The sequence below is a fragment of the Adiantum capillus-veneris genome, chromosome 13, assembly GCF_014529385.1.
Source record: "Adiantum capillus-veneris isolate H3 chromosome 13, ASM1452938v2, whole genome shotgun sequence".
Taxonomy (NCBI): domain Eukaryota; kingdom Viridiplantae; phylum Streptophyta; class Polypodiopsida; order Polypodiales; family Pteridaceae; genus Adiantum; species Adiantum capillus-veneris.
This window is the reverse complement of record NC_140943.1, coordinates 78,712,804-78,730,896: the sequence shown is the minus strand read 5'-3', so window position 1 is coordinate 78,730,896 and position 18,093 is coordinate 78,712,804. Positions and strand designations below refer to the sequence as shown.

Below are 18,093 nucleotides of genomic sequence, written 5' to 3'. Positions count from 1 at the left end.
CGCGGCTCGAGATTACACACGATAGGATGGGACCACCAACAGAGGCAGTTCTAGCGGCACCCGGATGGGACATAGCCATTAAACTTGTCATTGACAAACTTCGGTTGCATTGTCAAGGGTATTTGGGGCACGAGGACTTTTACATAATGCCCTTGGAAGGTTGTGACGTCCTCCTAGGAGTCCCTTGGTACCATAAAAATGACGCCGTGGTCGATTATCGGGCAAAGAAAGCGACATTGACAAATGAAAAGGGCCAAAAAATTGTACTTGATGTAAAACTGAAGGGCGAGTCTATGCCTATTGTATTGGCTTCGGCCATTTCCAAATTAATGAAATCCAGTCTCTTTGTTGTTACTCGATCTGCCTGAAAGAGTTAAATGATGAACACAGAACGAACATGTCTGAACTTGATAAGAAACGCAAAGATCTTCTCCACACTCATGGCAATTGCTTTTCTGAGGGCCTACCAGGCGAGTTGTCACGGTCTCGTCTTGAGGATCACACTATTGATTTGATACCTGGAAGCACATTTGGTGGGCCCATTTCTTCCGCATCTCCAAGGCTCGCCTTGTCCCACTAACAGAGATTGTTTGAGACTTTTGGCTGGAGTTGATCCATACTCTCAACGGTCAGTTTGAGAGACTTCAGGGCAGCTCCGACCGCATGCAAGAGCGCAGAGAGGCTTTCGTGCGACTCTGGCACCCATTGCCCTTCTTCAACCATGGTCTAGGATGTGCCCTTCTTCAACCATGGTCTAACACATCATCCTTGTGAACAATCTCATCATCTTCATGCAATTCATCATGCTTGTCTTTTTCATCCAAATCATCATGCAGATCATTATCATTCAAATCGTCATGCTTCTCATAATCATGCAAATCCTGTGTGTCATGCTGTGAAGACAAAGAGATTGAGAGAATCTCCTTATCCCGAAGCCTTTCAATCTTGTCCTGCATATTAGCAATGAGAGATGGAGAAGGAGCAATGTCCTCTCCATGAAAGACAGTAGGAGAATCACTTTTGGCATTGAGAGTTAAAGTGTTAGCCTCCCAATCAACGAGAGGGTTTATTTCACGAAACCATTTCATGCCTAAAATCATATCACATCCAGAGAGAGGAGAAACAACAAATCTTCTAGTGAAGGCAGTCTGTTGAATTGCAAACAACACATCAAGGCACTCCTTCGTGATGAGAGCGTCCATACCAGGACGAAAGCCAGAGACCTCAATAGGAGATCTCGGACTAACTTCGAGGCGGGCTCTCTCAACAAGAGAGGGGCTGATCACATCATGCATACTACGTGGGTCAAACAATATGACAAAACGGTGCCCCGACGTACGACCATAACCTTTAATGAGAGAATCATCAATGGGAGGATCCTGAGAAACTTTGGGCACACCCGTGTTATCATTCATTGCATTGACGGATGTAGTGGGTGCTGTGGGTTCTTTAGATTCATTCGATTCAAGCTTAGGACATGTTCTTTTTATGTGACTTTTAATGTGACAATGAAAACAACGACCTTCCTTAGAATAAGTGCTTTGTTCTTTCGACGTGATGTATCCTCCTACAATTCCTTGTGCTACCTTTTCATTTGGAGTAAGCTTAGGTTTAGCAGTTGTGTTAGCCTTACCCTTTGATTCATTGGAAGAATTCTTTGATGAGAGACTGTTGAAAGATTGGTTAGAAGAGTTATCATTCTTACCATTCTTACCGTTCTTATCGTTCTGAGGGTTCTGAGAAGTCTGTGAGGTACTTGTGGAAGTCTTGTTCTCCTTAGGCTTTCCCTTGTTGTGCTTCATCTCCTGTGCGAGAGCAATCGCTACCGCCTTGTTGAGATCGATTGGATCGAGTACCTCGACATCGTACTTGATATACTCGTCCAATTCCAAAGAGAAAAGCCTCTTTGCGCTCTTCATCCGACATGCGTAGTTGGGTACCTAGCTGCAAAACATGATTAGAAAAAGACATAACCGGCATACCATTTTGCTTGAGAGCTCGCCAATCGTCCTTCAATCGTGCAAGGTACTGAGGTGGCATAAACCGCGCCTTGAGCTTGTCTTGGAAATCAGCCCAACTAAAAGAGGGGCGTGAAATCGTCGGCTGCCTCTAGGTGCGCGGCTAGCTGTGCCTCTTGCCATGCGTGGTACCAATTGATGGACATAGCTGCCGTCAAAACTTTGCTATTTCCTGTCTTCTTAGTTGTCGCAAAATAAGCATTAAATTGATGCAACCAAGAATGAATAACTGTAGCATCCATCTTACTGTCATACTTACTAAAAGTCAACTTTTCTGTAACTGGATGGTTGGAATCCGCGTTGTGGCTTGCCACTTGACGAACTCCCACGATCTTTGGGTGGTTCGGTCTTCGAGGCTAGCAATTGGGAAATAAATTTTTGATTGCGAAGCTCCCCTTTGAGCTTCACGCTTGGCCTCCTTTTCTGCTTTTCGTTCATTTTGTTCAGCGCGCTCGCGTTCGAGAGCAAGTCGATTTTCTTCTTGTTGTGCGGCAAATCTTGTGTTTTTTTCGTCGCGCTCGCGGTCCTTGGCTGCTTGATCTACGGCCATTCTTGCAATTCTGTCGTCGCGCTCACGGTCCTGAGCAAGGCGCTCGCGTTCTAAAGCAAGGTGCTTGTCTTCCTGTCTGTCCATCATGGCCATCATCTGCTTGACCATTGCCTCCATAGGGTCTGGTGCACTTGGTGGCGTAGATGGCGAAGGGGGAGGGTTGAAGAAATCATCTTCGGGTGGGGACGAGTCTTCGTCGCCTCTCTCATGCTCATCATCTGTATGCGAAGTATCCATTCCGCTTCGGGTGACGACCATACACTATAATCTTGGGGTCTTAAGCTCGCGAGGAACTTGGGTTCTTGAGGGTCTTGAGGTTCTCGAGGTCCTTGATTCGTGAGAATCTTGGGTTCTTGAGGTTCTTGAGTCTTGAGGGTCTTGGGTTCTTGAGGTTTTCTTTCGCTTGCAAATCGCGTTGGAGAAGGATCTTCTCTTCACCCGAGTTCTACTTCTTTCTGCGGGCGCACCCCTTGGCGGCCTTGCGCTCACACCAAGGTTGCTTTTTCCCACCTCACGTCGATTGGTTGGCCGCGAAGTGCACGGTCCGCTCTCAATGAGTGAAAAGAGACACAAGGGGAGGCTGGACAAGCCCTTCTTTCTTGGGATTCCTGTCACTCTTCAACAAAACACGATTAGGAATCGACACGCCCAAGTAAACTTGGGTTCGTGCGATTGCAACAAGCAAAAAAAAAATTCTTGTGGTTCTTTCCTTGAGTAATACAGAACACTTTCAAAGCTCTGATACCAATGTAAGGTGCAACGGAATGAATGTTGTATTTTCTCAAGATTAGTGATCTTTATTGCTCAAGGTTCCTTTTAGTTTTTTAGGGAAAGAGAGAGCTTTCCGTCTTATGGAGAGTGCTATGATCACTAACAAAGTGAGTGGATATTGTGCATGCAAGTGAATGAGACTGAGAGAAGGAGAGAGAAGAGATACGACACCCGAGAGGTTGTAAAACCCTCCTCCGAAGGCCCCACTCTCGTCGGCGAGAGTGGTCTACTTTGATTGCACAAAGATGTACAATGTGTTGCTAATTGGACTATTTTCTTATTTTTAATGATTAATCACTTTTTTTAGGATATTTTATTGTGTGCACTAACAACTGTTAAAAGATTGTAGCTACAGGAACTGCCATCAAGAACGGACAACTCTGAAGTGTCATTTGATGGGTGACGGTAAACATTGTGAAGGAGTTTCCGTAAGTTCGGTGGAAAGGGCCGGGTTACGAGTGTCCCTGATGCGTCACATGATGGGTGACGGGTGCATCAGTAAGGGGGCATCCCGTAGGCTAAGGAGGAAATCCGAACCGAGTAAGAAAATACGCGTAAGAACGCAAGCACAAGAATAAAGATGGGTTCAATGAAGCTTTTTACGAAAAGCAGGAACAATCGCGGGAAGGCAGACGCTTTCCAGCGAGGAATCTATGTTTGCATTGCATTCGTGCATGTGGTTGCATCTAGGGACGCCTGGGAAGTGTTGTTAAATGCATTGGTTTTAACTTATAAGGTTTTATTGAGTTTTTGGGCAGGTTCATACCAATTTTAAAATATGCCGGCCACCCACTTAATAAGTGGGCAGCCACTTAGAAGATAAAGCAACAAAACCAGCTAGCGAATTCTCTCTCCCTATTTCGGGTAGAACAACGCATTAAAAAAAAAAAAAAAAAAAAAAAAAAACATGGCCGCGATCTCTACGCGAGCAGTTATTCGTGCCGTGGCCAGGAAGCTATAAAAGCACCACATGCCCTCACTCACGGGAGGTACCAACGTCAGCAAGAGAAGACTCTGCCGCAAGAGATCGTGAGACTACGAAGCACGGAAGTCGCTTTTCCCACGCAAGAGCGACAGGTATCTATTGTGGGTTCGCCATACAAATTGTTGTCGCGTGTTTGTGTGGTTTGTTTTGCAGGAATCTCCCGTCTTGCGGGAAGGCCCTTTAGGGGAAGTACGGCTTCACGCCTAAGTCCCTTATGGGAAAGTCTGGCTTCGCGCCTAAGTCCCCTACGGGAAGGAACGGCCTTGTGCCCAAGCCCTTTACGGGAAAGCATGACCTTCGGGTCTAAGATTATAGAACGGAGGGGTTTCCTCGGGTTCTCGTGCTTGTATACGAATTCTCCCTGAATAAAAGAATACTCTTAACGGGGGGGGGGACCAGCCCATCTTCTGGTCCCCAATACCGTGTCGATCTTCTCCCTTCTCTCACATTTGCAAAGTATTTTATTTTTCAGATTTTCAAGTGCTCGTGTAAGCTCCCGTTTTGTGACACAATGCGAATGCAATGGACTGATGCAATGGGACTATGCCGATGACGACGACGGTGATGACGGCGACTACTCGATGGCTGAAATCTGTAGGCTTCTAATCGCTGAATTCGGGGACTGTTTCGGTGGCTGAAAGTGACTGTTTGGGCTGCGTTTTTCAAGGGTAAACTTGGGGGGACTTCGGCAACTGAATCGGGGCTGATTTGCTACCGTTCCTCTGCTAAGAATGTGCATTTGTAAAGGGCTGAAATCTGCGTTTTTCAATGGCTGCAATCTGCGTTTTTGTCCATGCTGAAAAACGCTGGAGTCTGCAATTGGGGCTGGCGTTTTTGCATGAAACGCTGGCTGGTGCTGTATCTGTTGAGGTTGGAAACGTTGAGACTGCTGCGGTTGCCTGGCGCTAGGGAATGCTGAAAACGCTAACGGTTGAGGGTGGCTGGTCGCGGGAAAAACGCCAAGGATGGCCTAGGGTGCTGAGAGGGGGTATTGCTGAGAAGTTGCCTGTTGAGCGGGAAGCTCCTGTTGCCTCTTCTGCCAGAAAGTGCTAACTTGGGTTTGCTTATATACAAACTTAGCAAAATTGCCCTACCTACTTTTGTTGGAAAGTCACTTAAAAATAATAAGTGAAAATAGCCAATAAATAGGAAAATAGACTAAATGCACTGGAAAATTTCCCTAAATGATGCTAATGGATTCTGATGGGAATTCCGATGATCATGCTGTGTGCAACCGGAGGATATGTATCTAAGCTAAGTGACTGGGCATGCACGGTCTACGAATAGACTCACAAAAGGGCCAGATCACTGCTAATCTAAACTTGACTTGACTGACGGGAACCCTGCTGTGGTGTAGCTTGTCCATGGACACATAGGGTTGGGATGTGTCAAGTGACAAGTAAAGTAACCTTATGTTTTTGCAAAGCACTAGATCCGAGCTAAAATCCTTAAACCCTTGTGGTGCACCTGACACTATAAGCACTCCCAAGGTACGAAGAGCAACGTCATATCTCAAAGGGAATACCCATACATAGTGGTCTACTCTACTGTTACGCAAGGAAGCATCGACGGAGTTGTTGTAGTTCAAGTGAGTTTTCACATCTTTGTGGCATATGAGGATGACCAGGACGACACATTGGATCTTTACTGCCTGAGGTTTTGGGATTCTTTTCTACTTGTTTCTTCCTTCAAGAAGATAACTATCAAGCAACAAGTTGAGGAGTTCTGCTGTGGACTCCCCAAAGGTTATTGTTTGGAGAAGAAGACTGAGTCCATGCAACGGCTCATGGGACATGCCAAACAAGGTTTTGCTATACATGCAGGAACACTTACCTACCCTACAGCATACCGAGTACTACAAAGAGGGAAAATGTTACGGATGCGGGGAACAAGGGCATGTGCTTGCCAAGTGCCCCAACAAGCGTCCAATGATCAGGCCGAGGACAAGCGAGAGAGTTCTAAATCCGGAAGGAGCGAGCAAAGAAAAAAAAGGACTGGTAGCAGATTTTGTGAGGACCGACCTAGACCAGATGGATGAAAGTACGGAGCTGTGCAGAGCGTGGGGCAAAGTACGAGATCAAGAAGCCAAAAGGATTTTGATATAGCACTTGATGTAAAATTAAAGGGCAAGTCCGTCCCACTTGTATCAACTTTGGTCGTTTCGAAATTAATGAAATCTAGTCTATTTGTTTACTCGATCGACTTGAATGAGTTAAATGACAATAAAACGTCAAATTTGTCTGACCTCAAGAAGGAACGACAAGATTTTCTGCAAGCTCAAGCCGATTATTTCTTTGAAGGCTACCTGGGAGAGTTACCTCCTTAGCGACCCTAAGATCATACGATTGGTTTGATTCTAGGCAGCACGCTTCCGAACCAACCACCTTATCGAGCTAGCATAGCCAAATTGAGGAAACTATAAACCAAGTAAAAGAGCTTCTCGAAAAGGGTCTAATTCAACCGAGTATATTACCTTATTGCTCCCTAGTGTTGTTGGTTTCAAAGAAAGATGGATCTTGGAGAATGTGCATTGACTACAAAGCTCTTAATAAAATCACCATCAAGATCAGGTTTCCAATAGCGAAGATCGATGATATACTGGACAGGTTACAAGATTCTACATGCTTTAGCAAAATCGACCTGACAAGTGGCGATCATTAGATTAGGATCGCTCTTGGAGATGTATACAAGAACGTGTTCAGGACATTCGTTGGATTGTACAAGTATTTGGTGATGCGTTTTGGTTTCACGAATGCTCCTGCAACGTTCAATAGGATTATGGACATGATTTTTAGAGAGTACCGGTCATTTGTGGATATCTTTTTTGACGACATCATTGTATTCTCCAAGAGTGAGGCAGAGCACAGACACCATTTATTACGGGTTTTCCAGGCAATACGGCAACATCGAATGGTGGCTAATGGGAAAAAGAGCGAGTTTTTCTTGCTAGAGATACACTGTAAGGTGCAGCGGAAGTGAATGTTGATCTTTGCTCAAGATGTGTGCTTCGAACTGTGCTCAAGGGTTCCTTTTACTTACGGAAGGGAGAGCCTTCCGTTCCTTTAGTAAGAGAGTGCAATGGACACAAACAAAGTGAATGACACTGTGAATGAAGGTGCATGAGACTGAGAGATAGAGAGAGAAGAATACGACACCAGAATGTTGTCAAAACTCTCCTCCAAAGGCCCCACTCTCTATGGCGAGAGCGGTGTACTTATGATTGCACAAATCTCTACAATGCTTGGACTTGCCGACGACGACGACGACGACGACGACGAGACGGGCTGAATCTGAGAATGCTAAGGGGCCGAAATGTGCAATGAGTCTAAGTACTGCTATGTTGAGGTAGACGGTGCAGACGACGATGACGAAGCTAAGGCTGAAAACTGAATGCTGTTGATTGGTTCTTGTCGCGATGGAACATCAAAACGCTGAGGATGATCTGCAAACCAAAAACGCTAGGCTGAATTCTACTTCCTGCGGTAGAAATCTACTAACGCTGGGAATCTGCTGTCTTTTGGGGAATCTGCTAACGTTGGGGGATCTGCTGTCTACTGTGGTCGTCGGGGCTGATCTGCTGTGCAAAACGCCAGGGCTGGTCTTGAATCCAAAAACTCTTGGTTCTGCTGTTTCTTGCAAAAACGCTAGGCCTCTGTGGGGGTCTTGTTGAGAAGTTGCCTGTTGAGCAAGGTGCTCCTGCTGCCTCTTTTGCCAGAAATTGCTAGCACTAGGTTTCTATATATACAAGCAAAAATAATCAGCGAAAAATGTCAAAAATAGGGAAAATAGGTCTATGCATTGTAAAAATGCTCTTGATGGGTTCTGATGGAATCTGATGGTCATGCTGTGTGCAACCAGAGGATATGCATCTACTTTAAGTGCCTGGACATGCACGGTCTGCGAACAGACTCACAAAAGTGCCAGAACACTTCCTATTCTAGACTGATTTGACTAAATTGAACCCTGGTCATGAAGTAGCTTGTCCACGGACACATAGGGTTGGATGTGTCACGTTACATACACTTTTGGGACACATTGTCTATGCGGAGGGTGTAAAGATGGACCCGGCCAAGGTTGAAACCATTAGAGATTGTCCATATTTGAAGACTGTACATGAAGTTTGTAGCTTTTTGGGCTTATGTTCGTATTACCTACGGTTCACTCGAAAGTTTGCAGACATTGCTTCTCTGTTACACATTTTGACACACAAAGGGGTTCCTTTTTCTTGGGGACCATCAGAGATTGCGGCATTCAAGACTACTTATGAGTGTAGAATGTTCTCGCGACGCGATGGGTCGCATAAATTTACGAAAAGGAGTTATTGGCAGTCATCCATGCTCTTACTTAGTGGCGCCATTTTCTACTTGGAGCCGATTTTATAGTTTCCATCGATCACCGAAGTTTGAGATACCTCTTGTCCCAGAAACAACTCTAGGACAAACAGATAAGATGGGCAATGTTTTGTCGCAGTTTCATTTTCAGACCGTCCATGTTAAGGAAAATAAGAACTTGGTGGTAGGCGCGTTGTCTCGCAATCCACAGAGCTCCGCTATGTTGGCGGTTCACCATTAGAACTTCAAGGATATGGTTGAGTAATACACTATAGATCCAGATTTTGCAGACATCTTTGACCGGTCGGAGAGTGAGGAGACATTTGCAAGCTATGCTCTGAAGGAAGGATACTCAATGCGGAAAACAATGTTGTATGTACTCAGGCATTAAGGAACAAGGTTTTGACAGAGTGCCATTGTCCGTCTTTTTCGGGGCATCGTAACATCGACACCACCTTGAAAGGTGTCGAGCAATATTTCTATTGGCCAAGGCTCAAAAAGGATGTGGATGAGTTTGTTCGCAGTTGTTTGGTGTGCCAGAAAATCAAGCTTGATCGGCATAAGGCACCCGGTCTTCTACAATCTTTACCTATCCCTAGCCGACCTTGGGAGAGTATAGGAATGGACTTCATTTTTTATCTTCACAAGACTCAGAGTCAGCATGATGGCATTCGGATAGTCATCGACAGATTCACCAAACAAGCCCACTTTATTCCTGTAAAGAAGACAGTTAAAGCCGACCACTTGGCTAAGCTGTTTGTCTCACAGATTTTCACGGTATGCGTGGATCTATAGTCTCAGATAGAAATCCTCGTTTCATGAGCTTGTTTTGGAGGGCAATCTGAGAGAACATAGGCACAAGGCTTAAATTCTCGTCCGTGTTTCATCCACAGACAGATCGGCAGTCGGAGATAGCCAATTCAGTGGTTTTGGACTCTTTGAAGTCGTATATCTCTGATCAAAGACTCAATTGGAGAAGTATTTTCCCTTGGTAGAGTTTGCCTACAACAACACAATACATACGTCCACAGGGAAGGCACCATTTGAGATTATTGAGGGTGTCAAGAAGGTTCCACCTATTCTGAGCACCAAATATAAGATTTTTGAAACAGATCAGTATATACAAGATTTGGACACGTTTTTGACAAGGTAAAGAAGGCTTTGGAGAAGTCTCAAGCATGACATAAGAAGGTAGCAGACAAGCATCGACGTGACTTGCAGTTGAAGGAAGATGATTGGATGCTACTATGGTTTGAGAAGGCACGCCTACTGAAATAGAAGGGTAAGGAGTTTCTTTTTCCAAAGCTAAGTATGCGATACTATGGACCTTTGCACATTTAAGAAAAGATAAATGATGTATCCTTCAGATTGAAGTTACTAGATACTTGGAATATTCACAATGCGTTGCATTTGAGTCTATTGAGACCTTTCAAAGGTGAAGTGTTAGTGGTGGACAAGAAACCAGAGGAGCAGTCCGAAGTGGAGAGGAGATTCTTATTACAGATTAGGTCCTCGCTCACAAGGAAAGGAAAGTGAAAGGTAAGCTGACACGCTCATATTTGGTCAAGTTCAGGAACTATCGGGATTTGGTTGCCAAGTGGATAAAGGAGGAGACCTAGCAGATACTCTTCAGATATTAGAGCTTTACCTTGAAGCTTTTGGTCTAGCACCGATTATTCCAAGAGTTACCGCTGAATGAGTAGGTTGAATTCGGTGCGGTGCGGACTGCACAAGAGGCGAGTTATTCCGCTCCTTTGTCATAGGTTACCTCAATGGAATAAAGTCGTCGATTTCTTTGAGATTTCAGGGATATCGACAGGCTGACTGTATTCTGTTGAATGACTTTATGTAAAGAAGTACTTTGAAATGGGAATTCCTAAAATGAATTTGTTACATGTGCTCTCTGATGTGTATATTGTTTGAGTGCATGTTTGAAAGATGGAATGATTGCAACATTTTTGTCTTTGTTTACCTGAGAGGTAATGTGGATATGAAAGTAACGAGATTCACACAGAAACTCACACACACGCACACTTTCTGCCAACCTTCACACCAAGGACTCACCTACGAGCAATCACGACTACCCACACCCACACAGGAGCACTTCAGTACCATAAACCTATCAACAAACCATCATATCCCGACACCACTGGATGCATACAACTCCCCAATCTGCAAATGCACTCACACAGGGAGGCGACACACGCCTCGACCACACACAAAATAGCTCACTCAATCATTCTCTCTCTACCTCTCTCTTTGCACAAACACACACAAAAGACCCGGAGCCAACGCTACCACGGGTGCTAAGATCTCAATGGGGATAGTGACGGGAATGTGATGTGAATGTTCAGTGATGACTGCCATCTTCGTGCAAGTGCTCGATATGTGTGGTCTGGTACGGTGGTACTTAGAGTCGGTGTCTACTGAACTGTTTTTGTCTTATGTCTGCTTTGCAAGCGTAATCGAGGGCGATTACAACTATTGCAAGAAGGGGTACGTCACAAAGTGATAATGTGGCATGGCCTAAAGGATAGAGCCCGGACAGAAGAGGACCTGGTTACTGTCGAGGGGCCCAAAAGGGTAAATACCTAACCCAAAAGATATCCAACTTATGGTACCCCCGACCTAGGGGCCTAAAACTTTAATAATAAAAGCATGGAACCAAAATTGTGTAGCCAATTGATGACGTGGCAGATTGTACACACGCCCGCAATTTGCGGTGAAGATTGCGTTGACTGGCTGACGTGGATGCTGTATGGACAGCCCTAGGGAGCGTTAGCTTTTGGGGCTCCAGATGCTTTTAGACTGATGCTTTTCATGTAACAGCTTTTGAGCCAGGCCGAGGGCCTTTATTAGTGTGGGAGGGCCTCCTCTTCTGGCAAATTTGCTTGGGAGCACTACACATAGAGAGGACCCTCAGACATTGTACTTATTGAAGTATAAATAAAGAAATACCGCAGAATGGCACCAATCTTTGGGGTCGCTATATCTGGACGCGGACCTCCGCCGTGCCATGTCGTCTCTCTCCCAGTTTTGTTCAGTTGTTTCAGTTTCTCTCTCATGTGCTGCATTAGATCTTGGGCTTGGACTTTCCAAGTCTATTACAAGAGCCCCCTCCTCGTCTTTTGGTGGAGAGAGAGAGAGAGAGAGAGAGAGAGAGAGAGAGAGAGAGAGAGAGAGAGAGAGCCTTTTCTTGTCATTTACAGAAAACGGGAGAGAGAAGAGAAAGAGGTGGCACATTTCCACCTCCTAAAAATTGAATTTTTAAAATTTCTCTTTGGGCCTATTGATCGGTTCTTGCGGAAAAGAGGACGATGGCTAGGATTTGGGAAAATGGCCCTCACCGGTAGCAGTAGCATGCCCACATGGCTCAAGTGCAATGCGCATGTGACATCCCCCTCTTAAAGGTGAGGCATGGTTGCTGAGATGGGGTGCTGGCTGCCCATGCGAGTGCTTCCGATCTGATATGCTGCAAGGGTGAACCCAAAGGTTCACGTATATAGGATTGCGCATGTGACATCCCCCTCTTAAAGGTGAGGCATGGTTGCTGAGATGGGGTGCTGGCTGCCCATGCGAGTGCTTCCGACTGATATGCTGCAAGGGTGAACCCAAAGGTTCACGTATATAGGATTCTGAAGGGAGGTCAAGCAGTGTTTTTTGTCCCATGATTCCACTTGAAAGGGGTTTTTATTGTAATAAATGTCCTAAGTGGCTGTTCCCATGCCTAAGTGGGGTATGCACTATTGATCTTTCTAGTCACGCACATCCTTTGAGAGGCTCACAAAGTACCAAACTAGATCCTAGGCTATACTAAGAATGATGCTTATCAGTAGCAATAGCATGTCTTTGTTGATCGAGTACAATGTGGACATGACACCCTTCATTGCCTAAGAGTTTGAAGCTCTACCCTTTCTCTATCGCTTGAGAGCTTGAAGCTCTCAAGGAGTGCTCCAATTAAGGGGGCAGCACTCTCCCTTAAAGCTTTGAGCTCCCCTTTCATCTCGCATAAGCTTCATAGCTGCCCTGCGTTGCTATTTGGGCCCATAAGTGGTTGCCCTTCGGTGGCTATTACACAAGCATTTGGCCTCCAAATTCATGCGTGCCCATTCAGGTTGAGCTTCAACATGTTAGCGTTGGCAATTTCTGCTTTGTGTGCATATTTACACAACCGTAATCTCCTTCTATAATGAGTTTTCTCTTTGGTGAAGCTACAGAGACCTTCTCATTCAAGTGCGAGTTTCTTAAACTCTTAAGAGGGAATCTCATAAGCAAGCAACATTGACCTCGTCTAAAGATTCTAGAGCTCCAGCTGCAAGATTCAAAGGCCATAGTTTTCACACGTCGCACACTCGCATTAAACTAATGCTCATGAAGAAGGTGCTTTGGGCTATCACCAATGGCAAGGAACGAAAACCATGAAGACCAACTACAGAAGCTGCTTGGGCAACTTGCACAAGCTGTCATCAAGATGATACTTATATCCATCATTTGGATGGATGTGAGACCGCTGATGAGACTTCGGATCAACTTGACACCCTTTTTGGTGCCCAAGCAAATTTCGGCTTCTCATTGAATTTTTCAAACTTGAAATGGCGCCCTAAATGTTTTTGGCTTAGTCTTATGACTCAACTTGCAGGCATTTCTCTAAAGGATGACGAGGATATAGCTATTGTTGTATTACTCAAATCCCTTTCTCTGAGCTATGATCACATAGTCACAACTTTAACCCATTTTCTTCTCTCTAAATTAGTAGGCATCTCTGCTTGTAGAAGAAAAGAAGATGAGTGGAAAGCCAGAAGTCAAGGATTCCAGTGTCACAACTCAATTGAAACAGATCTGTATCCTTTTTCAAGTGTTCTTATAATTTCTATTCTCAAAATTGTCTCTTCTCTTTGAATTCAACATATGTGGTGTCGTGCACTTAGGATGGCCATCGATGAGTAGTCACAAGTTAAAGTGAGTCCACGCAATGGGTTAGAACATTGATAATGCACAACTCCCACCGAGATAACTTGAAAGGATGCCTGTGACATGTAGCTCATGCATATGGGGTCATAGTTGCACATAGAAAGGATCGATGTCTTGGAGTGTCGTCTAGATCCACCAAAAACGACAGTTACAATCAATAAAATGGCATGATCATGAAAGATTCCTCATTGTGCATATGTGGGTTGAATGCTTGTATGTTTTCATAAGTATCTTGGTTTTATATTTTGAAGTTAAAATCGTGATATGCACGAAAAGAGCTTCATTTGATACCCATATTGATGTTTCTTTATCAGCAGTTTTCGGCTAAAGAAGGAAGCTTCCAGAAGATTCTAAAAGGTTCTAGAAGATTCTAGAAGGAACATTCTAGAAGGTCCTAGAAGGAAGTTTCTAGCACGTGCCAGTAAGTTTACAACAAAGTGACAAATGGCAGGACACTTGTCGTATTCCTCTTAGAAGGTGGATACTTGTCGCTTAGTGCTTCGACAAGAGGGGTGTCAACACATGTATCAATTTCTTGACATGTGGTTGGATTTTGTCCCCATGCTACCTAGCTTACCCTTTTTGTTCATAAAACAACCACACCTTTAAATCCAGCCCTTTCATCCTCATTTCAACATCATCTACTGGCTGAATTTCACTCTATGATTAGCCCAAGAAGCCGCTATGCTACCGCCATCATCTGCCTCTACATCTGGCTAGAGCACACCATCCAAAGCCACAAGAAATGGGCCAAGAAACCAAGGACTAGAAGACAACGTGCACGGTACTCTGCCGAATGGAGCACTCACTAGGCTCATCCATCAGGACCTGACTCAGGTAGATACCAAGAGGACTTGGATACAGGCGGCACAGGAGCTGGGCACGAAGATGGCTTTCTACAGCTTACTTAGGATGGTTTTGTGACGAGGCCCAAATACATGGACACCCACTTATCTCATGGGATATGATGTGCTATTGGCCAGATACGCACATCTTTACACCAGCTTCGGATCGAGACTGGTAGATATAGTGGAGTACCAGCAGAGGCCAAGACATGTCCCCTATGTCACATGGAGCTTGACACAGGGTTGCACTACACATGCCACTACCCAGTTTACTATGAGATACGAGGCCGCTTTCACTGCCTGTTCAGAGAGGGCTTTGGACCACTCTCTAGAGTCATGGGGTATAAGGATCAGAGATGTTTGGGACTGTTTTTTCTCGAGTTGCGCAGACACAGAGAGAGTCTGATGAGAGGAGAGGCTAGTGAGTCTCAGAGACGGATCATAGACTTCTTTAGAGCGGACACTGAGCAGCCGAAGGCGCAGCTACCACATCAGAGCTCACATTCTCCTCACACCAGCGGCACGCTGATTGATCGAGCAACGGAGCTAGGGAGATCTAGACGCCCACGACTGTGGAGGACTACACAACATTGACGGCTGCATCAGAGGATTCGGATCACTTTGGCCCGACATGCACGACGCCTGGTCAGACTACTGACCATGGAGGAGATTGATGAGATCTACCAACGACCGATGATGGATCTCGTGTGATTTAGGGATTGTTCACCCTGCTCATCTTGTACTAGCTCTTACCCATTATATCCCCACACACATCCACATTGTGTTGTATTAGCCCTCATTCACTACTTTCACCCCCCTACTCATATCGTACATAGTTCCAGGGTTCGCATCTAGCAGTTTAGGATTCTCTTTTCCTTTTTTGTTTTTAGTACTCAGACATTGTATCAAATTCACCGCGTTGTAACGTTTTGGTCTCATAGGTTATTTTGGCCTTTTGAAGACGTTAATATAACATTTCATTTCATTTCATCTTTCTCTCTCTCTCCCCCACACACACATTGGGAGGGTTAATTCCAACGGCATGCACACATGCAAGGATGCCACTAGGTATGGGGCTCCCTCCATACGTTCGATTCATGGTCTTCAGAGACTTGAAGGAAGGTTGAACAGCGAACTTTAAATTCTGGGACACCTTTAGCATTTTCCTCTTGAAAAACATTTAATTTTCCAGAATGTAACTTTGGTTTTTTTAATATGATTGAAGTATGCGTTTTGAAGGCCCCTCCTTATTGTGAATTTTTGGGTTGCAGAAAGTAGTCAAGTTCTCACTTCCCAAAGATCCCTCAACTAGAGTTTGATGCCATGGTGATACCTTCGCGTGGCTCTTGCCCCCTTGCCCGACCATATAACATGGCTAATATTTGGAAGGGATAAGCACCTCCCCATGTGGGCCCTCTGGTGTGTCGAAAAAGAAAAAAGTGTATATTTAAGTGAAAGGAACTTTGTTCTTCTTTAAAAAGGAAGAGCTTTAAGTTATCATGGCCCATTTCATGTTGCTGTTCCAGTATGTTTGTTAATTAAACGTTTAGAGATGGCGTGGAGCTTGAGTTTTGAGTGATCATATTAACTTCACATTTACATTGCTATCCTTGCTTAGGATTTTGCGGAAGTTAACGGTTGGGTTTGTTCCGGTACGCCAGTTTCTTTAGTGCTTGTTGTTAGCTGTGGGTGAATTCTTGTTGCAAACACTTCCAGAGCTCTGAGAGGCACTGCTTGTAAATAAGCTGCAAGTCCCGTATCTGGGTTTAAAGTACACATGCTACCGTCCTTTTCCACTCTCTAATGTAAGCACGTCTTGTATGTTGTGAAGGTAAACACTTTCTGGAAGGCTTAATACATAATATGTGGTCTTCCTTTTTGGGTACTGTACTTAACAGGGACAGTGATCGGTGTTTATTGAACATTCTGTAATTCAAATTTTTTGGTAAGGAATTGAAAAATCACATTGTAAGGAATTACATAAAAAAATAGGCATGTACTGGTTTCATGCGATTCATAGAACATGCTGGCTGGCTTTCAATATAACTCATAGTAATGAGCAGCATTTTTGGTCCTTATGAATGGATGACAAATGTCTCACAAAACTAAAGTGGAGATCTATCTGTATGAGAGAGAGAGAGAGAGAGAGAGAGAGAGAGAGAGAGAGTGCATGGTCAAGTGCCTTGTCAGCTGTGTGTGTCCCAGTGACCACCACCAGAGCTGCTCCCTGGACGCTGGCCTTGGCTATCGTTGAAGATGCCCACTCAGTCTGGTTTTGTTGCTGCATAATTTTTTCACTGAAAATTATACAGGTCTTTTTGCCAACTGTTGTAGCCTAAAATGTCATAGCGTATAAGCGAGAGTTTCATTCCCTGTAATAATTCAAGGTGATTCCTACATGATGTTGTCCAGCTTTCAAGGGCGGCACAATGACGGATACGAAATGATAAGTACACACTTCAAGGGCTTCAAATGATAAGCAGTAAGGGGACAAATGATCATGTGCCTGAGTTATTCCTCTCACGAGGAGTATGAGTCTTAACATCTTAAAACATAGACCGTCACTGAGACTTGCTCCAACTCCATGAAGGGATTTTCTTGCATCGTGAGGCCCTTGCCAAGCCCTTTGGACCATCGGATGGTTCTTCCTTGAGTCAATGTGATTTTAGACACTGCAAAGTTGCTTGGATTGCTCTAAGCAACTGGAACTCACCGCTTGGTTGAGAACATGGACAACTTGGCATTGCAACTCAGGCCTATCTAAACCAATCTTCCCACCATAGCAGTTGGCAATCTTGGAGTGATCTGCCAATTTAGAAGGCCCATCTATTGTCGATAGACAGAACTGCTCTCTCAGCTTGCACCTAATGGAAGGATCAGGCACAAGGTGCTCCAAGGCAATCCGTCATCTGCTGTTCACCTTGTCATTCTCTCGACAATTTCCTTGTAATACGGGTTGAACACATAGGCCATTGCGCGATTCTAATGTGACACAATCTTCTCAGGCTTCTCGATCGTTTTATGCATGGCAAAGTTGTTTTTGGAGATGCTGCTTGGCATCAATGATTGCCAAAAGGTTGAAAATGGGTTGTCCCCCAAGGTCTGTTGTTAGCCCGTATTGTGTATTATCTCCAACTCACTTTGGAAGACTTTAGTACCCATCATTGAAATGCTCCACCATATGTGATCAGGAGAAGGAAGCTGTAGGCGAATCTCGTTACTGAATACTTGAAAGGGGGCTCCTGTTTCTGAACTTGTACCACACATTTTGGTGGTCAAGGGCAAAGAAATGAATTGTTTGGTCGCAAATGATAGGTTGACGCAACGAGCCATGCATGAGGAGGTGGGGGGTGGATACATGCTCTCAACGGTAGTCTCCCCTGTTGCCTAATCTATTGCAACATTGTCTACGCTCCGGTTCAAAGATCCTTCATTGCAAAAGGAATGTGGTGAGTTTTGTAAACATTCAAGAACAAAACTTAGCTTTGAGGTCAAATATGTACAGAGATTGATTGTGCTAAATTGTTGAGGATTAAGTTCTCTTAGAGATGATGCCTCAAACTTCAACTACCCAAGGTGCCAAGTCTGTCGGTACAACCAGATTGAAGACACAGCCGTAGAG

General features: G+C 44.7%; 1 protein-coding gene across 1 annotated transcript in view; it reads left to right on the top strand.

Moving 5' to 3' along the window:
• LOC147444304 (Cox19-like CHCH family protein) overlaps positions 1 to 16,260 on the top strand; it is a 30,478-nt gene extending 14,218 nt beyond the window's left edge. The window contains exon 2 of the mRNA XM_086526975.1: positions 16,090 to 16,260. Coding sequence (XP_086383101.1) covers positions 16,090 to 16,164 — 75 coding nt within the window. The 3' untranslated portion in view covers positions 16,165 to 16,260. The remainder of the gene's footprint in view (positions 1 to 16,089) is intronic.
• The last annotated feature ends 1,833 nt before the right edge of the window (positions 16,261 to 18,093 follow it).